This window comes from Nannospalax galili, unplaced genomic scaffold, assembly GCF_000622305.1.
Source record: "Nannospalax galili isolate Female #2095 unplaced genomic scaffold, S.galili_v1.0 scaffold144, whole genome shotgun sequence".
NCBI classification, from domain to species: Eukaryota; Metazoa; Chordata; class Mammalia; order Rodentia; family Spalacidae; genus Nannospalax; species Nannospalax galili.
Window position 1 is genome coordinate 369,447 of NW_008353267.1, and position 11,083 is coordinate 380,529.

Below are 11,083 nucleotides of genomic sequence, written 5' to 3' on the forward strand. Positions count from 1 at the left end.
GACATAAAGTTAAATGACGGTTTAACCTTTAAAAAAGATCTCCATTTCATTATTAAAAATACAGTTTCATACAGAAAAATTCATTTTCAATGCAATTGACATTAAGACGTTTGCACATGTGTTTCTAATCTCTATATATCTGATTATTACTAGTGATAGTTGGTTACTTTCTGAGCTCCTTGGCATCTGAACATGGATATAAGCTCATCAGGTAGATTTCAATGGTAATGTTTTTCACATCTACTAATTATTATTTCACTACAGATTTAACATATTCAATAACACACTCCAGAGCAAAAGTACATCTCTTTCACTAGTGGGTACATGTTTCTAGGTTCACAGTTGAGTTAATACAGTTATACAATACTGAACTCAGTATAAGCCCTGTAAGACATAAAATCGAATGAGTTTTTTAACCTTAGAACTGGGAAGATGAACAGCAGACCCTATTCTTATCTAAAGGAGTATTGACAACTGATTGCTGCTAGAAGAGGAACAGATGACTCTCCTAAAACAAAGACCTCTAGATAGGCTGACTAGATTCACCAGAAGGGCAAGTAGTGGGGAATGGCTGGGGGTGCCGACAACACAGCAGACAGTAGCAGGGATATCAGAGTATAAGGGCTCTAGTTGGGGGAGGGAGGCTATGGGAGGGTGCCATCTGGGAAGTGGGTCTATAGTCGAATAAGATAGTTTGGGATGTTCTTTGTGATATACACACACATGAAAAAAAAATTTTTTTTAATGTATTATATTTGAGGAGGAAGCATGGAAATTTATGTCGTGCTAATTAGTAGAGGTGATAAACATTACCACTGAAATCTACCCGATGACTTCATAGACATACACAGGCGCCAAGGATCCAAGTGCAACCGATTATGACTAGTAATAATCAGATGCATACAGATTAGAGATGCATGTGCCAATATCTCAGCGTTAGTAGCAAAAACAATGAGTTTTTCTGCAAGGAATAATATATTCTAAAATGAAATGAAGGTCTTTTTTAAAGGTTATATTTTTCTCTCTTAAATTTAAAAAGTAGCAAATGAGCTCATGTAAACTCTTTTGGGGGTTGGGAGGAACAGGGTCTCCCTATAGCCCCAGCTGACCTGGAATTCACTAAGTAGACCAGGCTGGCCTTGAACTCAGAGATTCGCCTGCCTCTGCCTCCCGAGTGCTAGGACTAAAGGTGTGTGCCACCATGCCCAGCTCATGTAAACTTTTTAAAAAGGTGTAAATGTAAAGAAAAAGTCCCTTTCTCCAACCCACCTGCTCATGTGTCGTTTATGCAAGCATTCACACACTGAGTTTTTGAAATACTTGTATCCACTTCATGCCAGATAGTGCTCCAGAAACTGGGTACAGTGCAGGGCCAAAACAAATTCTTTTGATATTCTTTTTTGGTTTTTGTTGTTGTTTTTGTGTGTGGGGTTTTTTTTGGGGGGGGTCTTTTTGAGACAGTGTCTCCCTGTAGGCCCAGCTGTCCTGGAACTCACTATGTAGACCAGGCTGGTCTTGAACTCACAGAGATCCGCCTGCCTCTGCCTCCCGAGTGCTGGAACTAAAGACATGTGCCACCATGATTCTTACAGATATTTTCCTGTGGCTATAAAAGCAAAAAGTATGAAAGCACAACTCTCTTTTTAAAACAGAAATAGCCATACTGTCCAGAAGCTTCTATTTTCTACTTTAAAATATTTCTTTGGGCTGGACATGGTTATACACTTCTGAAATCCTGGCACTCCACAGGTGGAGGCAGAAGACTCGGGAGTTCATGCATTTGAGGTGAGCCTGAGCTTCATAAGACCCTGTCTAATAAGTACGCACATACATGAATGAATAAAAATAAAATCAATGGTCTAGTAATCTGATACAATAAAGACTAGTTAATTCTTTATTAACTGAAGTATATTTCAGTTTAAGATTATTTTCTCATGATAAGAGGGATCATTGCTATTGCTTTTTACATATTTTTTAAATAATTTTTTTTAATGATACTTTTAAACCAGGTGTGGTGGCACTTTCATTTCAGCACTCAGAAGGCAGAGGCTGGTGGATCTCTGTGAGTTCAAGGCCAGCCTGGTCTATATAGTGAGTTCCAGGTCAGCTGGGGCTACAGGGAGACCCTGTCTCAAAAAGCCAAAAGAAAAAGAAAAAAAAATCATACTTTAGGGCCAGCAAGATGGCTCAACAAGTAGGGGTGCTTGCCACCATGGCTGATGATCTGAATTCAATTCCCAGGACTTGTGGTAGAAAAGAACCCGTTCTTGCAGGTGGTCCTCTGACCTTCACATGCACAGTGGGGCATTCCCGCCCCCACCCCCAAAGTAAATAATAAAAAATTTTAATTAGACTTTTAAAAGAATTTGGAAAATACTGAGTATCTTATACTTCATTTCTTTCACTAAAACAAATTCCAGATACTCTAAATAATAAACGTAAAATTAGGAAAACAATAGCAGATAAATCCTTTTTGTTATTTTTATAATAATTTTTAAATGATAAGTTATCTACTTGCATAAACAATGAAAATATCAAATGCTGAAATATAGACCTCTTCAGAAATGAAGATTTAGAAAAATACACGAGTCTATTCCAGGAAGTTCCCACCTACTCATAACTTACGCCATGAACCATGGGTTTTACAGCTGCACTGGAACTCAGCAAAATCCTCAGTTATCCTAAGTAATATTGAAACACACTTGCACCCCTTTGTTCTCTGCAAGTCAACTTCCTGAGGCTGAAGACAGAGCAGAGTCCTATCACACAGTCTCCCTTCCTTCTCTGCTGAAGTGAGGAGGGGCCTGGCTGGTTCAGTGCCAGGGCGAGAACTTTCAAGGCAGGGATTCTACAGTCTTCAGATGCTGCCATGATACTGAGCCATCAGCAACTGAGCGCATTCATCTCCTCTCTGTCCTCTCGGACAAGGGAACAGTCTAATCCCCACTTCTATAGACAGAAAAATAAGTCAAAACCTCACACTCACTCATAAAGCATTCCAAGCAAGTTCACTGAGGAGGATTCAGCAATTGGAACTCATCCTATTTCTTTAAAACTCCCAGTAAGGAAAAGTAGGTTGTGGGCTTATTATCATCTACTTAAACTTTATTATTTTATTTATTTTTATTTTATGTGCAGGAGAGTTTTGCCTACATGTATGTATGTGTACCATGAGCATGTAATACCCATGAGGGCTAGAAGAGGGAACCAGATCCCCTGGAATTGGAGTAACTGTTGTTAGCTGCCATACGGGTGCTGGGAACTGAACCTAGGTCTTCTACAAAAGCAACCAGTGCTCTTAATCACTTAGTCATCACTCCAGCCTCTATTTTTTTTTTTATCCTAAGACACAACATGTTTACACTCATACCTTCAAAGTGTCCCCCATGGAGCTATCCACATCAACTTGACAACGCAGATGATTCAAGATGGATTTGGTTTCTGAATGCCAGATTTCCATCTGTTCAATGAGCTTTTCAACCTCTTTAGTCACTTTCAATTTTCTAGTGAATTCTTCACCTTTTTCCTGTTCTTCTACAGCCTGCAACATCCAAAATTATCACTAAGAAAATGTGAGCGCAGTATGAAAAAGTTTTTAAAATTAGATCACCATCCTGAAGAGTGTGAATTCAACATACAGTCACCTGGGGCTCATGTAATGAGGGGACACAGAGACACATCATTAGGTGATTCTGTCACAGTGTGAACATGACAAATGGCAAGGGTTACTACACAGGTAGGCTGTGTGGTATGGCCACCATGGTATGCTGAGTCTGTTCTGTGTGAAACACCATTACGCAGTGCATGACTGTACATGAATGATGTAAGACCCAGTTGTTTGTTGTGTTTTCTAATTAGTTTGGGTTTTGTGTATGTGTGTGTGTGTGTGTGTGTGTGTGTGTGTGTGTGTGTGTGTGTGTTGCCTGCATGTATGTAAGTGTACCTGTGTTATGCAATGCCTGTGGAGTTCAGAAGAGAGTGTCAGCTCCCCTGGAATGGAGTTACAGACAGTTGTTAGCCACCATGTAGCTGCTGGGAACTGAACCCGGGTCCCCTGCAAAAGCAAACAGTGCTCTTAACTGCTGAGCCATCTCTCTAGCCCCACAAGACCCAATTTTGACAGTGATAGCTGATACCACTTTATAAATGAAATGATGGACTGTGCATATTATTTTAATTATATCATTTCTATCAGCTAGATAATAACATCTCCATTTTATGAGTAACACTAAAGTTTAAGTCTTCATGAACATATCTAAAACTCATACATAATTAGGGGAGCTATTAATAGTGATACTGATAATCCTAGCATTCGGGAGGCGTGCAGGATTCTGAGTTCCAGGACAGCCTAGATACGTAGTGAGACCGTGTCTCAAAAAAAAGTAAAAAGGATAAGCTGGCTGTGGTGGTACATGTCTGTACTCCCAGCACTCAACAGGTTAAGGCAGGAGGACTCCTGGGAGCCTGGGGTACCTAACAATACCCTGTCACATACATATATACATACTTTAAAAATAATAAGGGCAACTCAGACAAAATTTTTTTAATTAAATATTTTCTCACTAACAATCTCTCAATCTTTTATAGGTAGATACTCTAGACCTTTGCAGAATAAATAGAATTTCAACATTTATTTTAATCAAGCCACAATTTACATGGTCAGAAGATTTGTATTTTAAGGTATATTGCATAGATTCAGATCTCTCCAGGTTTTCTTTGATTAAACATTCTTTTTGTCTTCTTTTCTTTTTTCCTCTGGTGCTAGGAACAGAACCCAGGGCTTGGCTTCTGCCAAGCAAGTACTCTACCACTGTGCCACCTGCCCAATTAGGCAATCCTGTTACTGGGACTGCCAGCACTCCTTACACCAAGGGGCTAATGCTGAGTCAAATTACCCAAAAAAAAAAAAAAAAAAAAAAAAAAAAAAGTGACAGCTTTTTCTAAGGGGAGGCACATATCCAAAGTCAATGGTATTATATCTTACATGTGCATGATTTTTAATTAATTTTTTGTTCCTCTTCCATAGTCTTATTTCTAATGTAAAGTCTTCAACAACTTTGGAAGTTGTCGGGTGTGTCCAGCTGTGGCCCATGAGCCACTTATGACTGAGGATGGCTGTGAATGTGGTTGAACACAAAATCCCACACTTACTGAATTATGAGGTTGTCTTTCCCCTCCCCACCCTTTTTTTTTTTTTTTGGTGGGGGGGGGAGGGTGGGAGTGGAGGGATGGGGGAATGAGGGTGAGGACTCGACTGCCAGGTCTCAAGCATAAACTTTGTAGATGACAACATCTGTCACAATGTCAGAAGGTTGGACACAGGTACCTGATAGACCATTTCTAAGCACTAGACAGAAATTTTCCAAAGGCATCATCAGTTTGGTTTGCACCACTCAAAAGTCCTGCCTGTTTCTGCTGATGCAGCACTGTGTAGTGGGACAAGGGGCACACAGCTCCTTTATGAGGGGATGCCCTAAAGCATGTCCTTGTTTAATGTTTGCGTTTTGACTGTTATCAGGTAATTCATACACTTTCTACTGTTTCAACTGTATTTTCTTAAAGTATTGACGTTAAATTATTCCTATGTGTCATGCAATGTACAAAGTGTAACAGTTTACCTTTGTAAAGTCACTGTGACTTTCATCAAGCTCCACTGGCACATCCGGCTCCTGAGCTAGAAGAGCTCCAGAACTGTCAAGAATGGGCTGATCGTCTATTTTCATAAATGGCAGTTTCAGTTCCTATAAAAAAAATCAATTCTGAAAGTAAAGCTTATATTTCCAATTCTTTGACAATATATTAAAAATAAATAAGTGGACAAAATATTTTATCAATATACTTTTAGGATTTATCTATCATCAACAGTGTTATGAATTATGTACTTGTAGCCCAGTGTGATGATGCACACCTGTAATCCCAGCACTTGGGAGGTAAAGGTAGGAAGATCAGTTATGTAGAAAGTTCAAGTCACATACACACAAAAAAGTTATCTACTAAAAGAAGTTTTGATGGGCATGGTGGAGCACGCCTTTAATCCCACCACTTGGGAGACAGAGGCAGGCAGATCTGCATTCAAGGCCAGTCTGGTCTACATAGCAAGTTCCAGGCCAGCTGGGACTATATAGTGAGACCCTGTCTCAAAAAGCCAAAATAGAAAAAAAACAAAACAAAAAAGTAAGTCTCCAATTGTTATGAATAAGTAAAATAAATTAAAACTTGTTTATTATAATTCTGCTTTTATGATAAGTATTAAATATAAAGATGAAGAAGATCTAATCTAAAACTTTAGGGAGTTTAGACAACAAAACAATGCTTATGTTTCTGGTAAATGAGTTTTAGCTATAAACGTATATATCAGAAGTTTCAAAGAATGAAAGTCCTCTTAGATATATATGTACTCAAGAAAAATTAAGAGATATGTTCACGGGCTAGAGAAATGGTACAGTGTTTAAGAGCTCATACTGTTCCCAGTATGTTCAGCTCCCAGCACGACATCAGGAGGCTCACGCTCCCTATAACCCCAGTGCCAGGGACTCCAAGGGCTTCCATGGGCATCTGCACACACATGCACATGCCCCACACAAATACACACACATGTTCATAATTAAAAATTAAAAAATAAATAAATCTTTAAAATAGATATTCCTACAAATACTTTTTATGCATATGTCCATAACTATACTGGCTATAATAGACCACGAAGTGCAAAGGACAAAAATGTGCATCACCCAATGGATAAAAAATAAAATTCAGCATATTCATGCAAGAGGCTATTATTCTCCAATGAAAAGGAATGGCATGCAAATAGTTATGTTACATCTGGGTGGACTTTTATGCCAAGGGCATAGTTAGTCATGAGGAACTGTGTATTATATGATTCTGTTTACTTGAAAGAACCACGCTATGCATATCTATAGACAAAGAAAGCTGATGGGTAGTTAGCTGTCTCCGGCTGGGAGGTTGGAGAGGAAATGCAGACAGAAACTAGTGTACAGAGCATCTTCGTGAAATGAGAGTGTTCTAAAACTGGTGGTGGGACAGTTGGTAAAGTGCTTGCCATGTAAACATGAGGATTTGCGTTTGGATCCCCAGCAGCCATGTAAAAGCCAGGTATAGTGGCGTGTATCTGTGATCCCAGTGCTGGGGAGGCAGACAGCAGAGGAGCCCTCAGGTTAAAGCCTAACTGAGCTCCAGGTTCAGTGAGAAACTGTCTCAAAAAACAAGGTAGGGAGCAATTGAGGAAGACACCTGACAGCCACCTGTGGTCTACACACAAACACACACATGCACACCTACATGAACACATGTACATACATACCTTACTCTCTAAAACAAAACCTGATTACACTGATAGCTGACAAATGAATATGTCAAACACCACTGAGCTACTTATAAGCCCATGAATCATAGCCCAAAAGAGGTGCTCACCAAAAGCAAGAACTTACAAGTGGAGTTTTTGTGCTAAACTTTCTCCATCTTTTATTCAGCCTTCTCAGTTCTTTAGAAATAGATGATACAATTTCAACATTGCTGACTTCAATTAAGAAGTTTCCCACCTCATTTAGAGAATTGTATTTCACATTCCACTGGGAGAGTGTCTCAAAGGGAACCTACAAAACACAGAAGCAACATGAATGTTTAATGGTATAGTATTTGCCTTTCTATTATCCATAATAAATCTTTACAAAGGCTAATTCTCAGCAAAAGTGAATGTGAAGGCCTTTTCAGAGACGTGGACCCCCCTTAGACTCGCTAGCTTGCTACCTAACAGGTGCCAGGCCCCTATTCTTGGACCCTTCTGAAAGACCTGCTTTATCTTTCTAAGTGCCTAATGGGCTTACACAGAGGTTCCCAGACTCACTCAATCAATAGAGGCCATCACACCTTGATAATGGTTTCATTTAGTCTCTAGACCAAAAATTACTTAACGCTTCTCAATTTTAAGTCATCAAGCCGAACAACTTAATAGTAGCCTGGTGTCTAAGGGACAGATGCTGCCAAGCCTCCGTCAGAATTCAAAGTACCTAGCAAGATCTCATTGGCAGCCCAGGACATCTCAGCAGAGGTTTGAAACTGCAAGTTCAAGATGACAGCTCTTTTCAGAATTATGTATATTTTAGTTTCAGACCTGAAAAGAACTGTTGAAAGCCCAAGATACGCACTGCTGGCATCAACCCAGGGGACAGGAACAGTGACAGCTTAGTAGTTTTAAGATGCTTTTGCTTTGCACTCCTACACTCATCACAATTCTGCGTTCACGCCAGGAATCCATCATTCATTAAGTAATTCTAGTTTCCACTTAGAAAATGTTTAAACTGAAAGGCTATCCAGATCTACTTACAACAGAAAAAAAAACAAATTACAGAAAGAAATACTATGTCTAGTCATCATAAAAGGGATTATTTTCCAATTAGTCTATGAAAACAATGAATTACATTGATGTCCCTTCTACACATCTGGCATTAAAACATACATAACTCTGAGAAGAGCTGTCATCTTGAACTTGCAGTTTCAAACCTCTGCTGAGATGTCCTGGGCTGCCAATGAGATCTTGCTAGGTACTTTGAATTCTGACGGAGGCTTGGCAGCATCTGTCCCTTAGACACCAGGCTACTATTAAGTTGTGGGCTTGATGGCTTAAAATTGGGAAGCGTTAAGTAATTCTTGTCCTAGAGACTAAATGAAACCATTACCAGGGCGTGATGGCCTCTACTGACTGAACGAGTTTGGGAACTTCTGCAGAAATTCAGGAAGGCTTTAGGAGTAAATGGAAAAATGTAACTTTAAAAAACAGCAATTTAGCTAGGCATGGGAAAACGTGCCCAAAATCCTACCACTAGGGAAGTTCTGTGGAGGCAGGAGAATCTAAAAAAAGAGGATGAGGGGTTAGATGGGGGGGGGGGGTCCCACATGTCAGACAAGTGCTCTGCCCTGAATTATAGACCAAGTCCTCACTAATTTATTTCAAATGTATCTATAAGCTATGAAGTTCAAGTCTTTTATTTCCTCTCTAAAGAGCTTAGTAATATGGGCCTGATGATGTAATTCAGTTGGGAGAGTGCTTGCCTAGCCTGCACAAAGCCCTGGGTTCGATTCCCAGCACTGCATAAATCAGGTATGTTACTGCACCTGTAATCACCAACTGCAGAAGGTAGAAGCAAGAAGATCAGAAGATCAGTCTGAGATACATAAGACCCAGTCTCAAAATAACTGGGGGAGGGGGCAACACATCATCTAAAAGGTATATTGTTTATACAGATTGGTGTGTGCGTGTGTATGTGTGTGTGCATACATGTGTGGGCACGCACATACGCGAGCGTACACATAATGGGGAGAAAAGACACTTCTGGCAATTATATTAGGAAGAAAGTAAATGCTTTCCAAGATCTTGAAGAATTTCCTAAGGGACATGTTTATGTATCTGTGGCCGCTCGCCTTAGGAGTAAAAATGGGACTAAACAAAAGGGAAGAGTCATTAGACGGCAAATACCTCTTTAAGTTTTTCCTTCTTTGTCTCCTCAAAAGAAGTCTTTAGTAGGCGAAGGTGCTCCTCATAGGTTCCCCAGCACGCCAACACCCTTTGCAGAGTGCACTTTGCATTGTGTATATATTGTCTGTACATATGAATATTCTGTTCCATCATCATGTGCTGTTCCTTAACTGCCTCGCATTCTCCAGCTATAATATTAGCAAAAAAAAAAAAATTAGTCTTAGAAAACATTTTTTGCTAATAAGTAATATTAAGAAAACTATTGGCATTAATTGATAGTGGCAAAATAAACACGTTTCTCTAACAATATTAAAGCAAAAATAGCCGGGCGTGGTGGCACACAACTTTAATCCCAGCACTTGGGAGGCAGAGGCAGGTGGATCTCCATGAGTTCGAGGCCAGCCTGGTCTACATAGTGAGTTCCAGGACATGCCTCAAAAAAACCAAAAAAAAAGGCAAAAATAAGAATTTTCTAAGGAAAACATACATGGAAAAAGTAACTTTTCAAACCATTAAAGTAAAATGAAAGCAAAATGACATGTTTTATGGTCATTTCATTAAAAAAGTAACTGGAGGGGCTGGAGGGATGGCTCAGTGGTCAAGAGGACCTGGGTTCGGTTCCCAGTAACTCACATGGCAGCTAACAACCATCCATAACTCCAGCTCCAGGGTATCCAGTGCCCTCTTCTGACCTCCCCAGGCATTGCACAACACAGGTGCACTCATGTACATGCAAAATAAAATATTTTTTAAAAAGTAACTGGAATACTTTACCCAAATTCTTATAAATTTCTTCACATTTTTTAAAAGAAGTATCAAGTTGAGCGAGGCACTTTTTTTCTTCAATAAATTTCTGTAAGGAAAGGAAAAAAATCCTGACAGTTTTAACTTTAAAACATATGCCAAGAAACCCAGATATTGACAAAAGGATGCCGGGAAAGCGTGGAGATGCCCAGATTTCTTCAGTACTTTACTACTACTACATACTGCCATAGAAGAAAAGGAAGGGAGGGTCAGGAAGGGCAGATCATGAAGGGCAGTTAGGGCTCAGGAGATGTTAGCTTGAACATGACAGCATGTGACCATCCCATCAGCAAAATTTATCCGCAGGTGGTCACGTGCTTCTACAACAGTTTCCTCTTGTTGGGAAAAGACAAGTTCATTATTCAAGCAATTTCAAAATCTTCCACTTCACCTGTCTTATTGATACTGCACTATGGTACCGATTGCTCTTATTTCACGTTTTATTAACATTAATAATGTCAGTAGGTCCTCATTAGGTGTATTAGGCTATTTTGTCAGTGTCTATCATCATCTGCAGAGAAATATTTGAAAAACTTCCATTCACTAAAACTGCCATGGAAAAATACAGCGCTAACTCAAAAACTCATCATTTTCTGTGTAGTTACTTCGTGCCAGTGAACTACTATAATTATTCAAACAGCAAAATGGAAATTCCAAGCTGGACCCAGTAGCACACTCCTGAAATCTCAGCACTTAGAAAGTTGAGGTGAGAAGATCAGGAGTTCAAGACCAGGCTGGCTATATGAGACTCTCTCTCTCTCTCTCTCTCTCTCTCTCTCTCTCTCTCTC

The 11,083-nt window shown here is 39.6% G+C and overlaps 1 protein-coding gene across 4 annotated transcripts in view; it reads right to left on the reverse strand.

Annotated features, from left to right (window-relative positions):
- Positions 1 to 11,083, reverse strand: part of Syne2 (spectrin repeat containing nuclear envelope protein 2) — a 367,778-nt gene that overhangs the window by 236,964 nt on the left and 119,731 nt on the right. For all 4 annotated transcript variants that reach the window (XM_017802560.2, XM_029554761.1, XM_029554763.1 and 1 more), the window contains exons 15-19: positions 10,265 to 10,343; positions 9,491 to 9,678; positions 7,446 to 7,610; positions 5,619 to 5,741; positions 3,371 to 3,541 (exon numbers count right to left, since the gene is read on the reverse strand). In XM_017802560.2, coding sequence (XP_017658049.1) covers positions 3,371 to 3,541; positions 5,619 to 5,741; positions 7,446 to 7,610; positions 9,491 to 9,678; positions 10,265 to 10,343 — 726 coding nt within the window. The remainder of the gene's footprint in view (positions 1 to 3,370; positions 3,542 to 5,618; positions 5,742 to 7,445; positions 7,611 to 9,490; positions 9,679 to 10,264; positions 10,344 to 11,083) is intronic.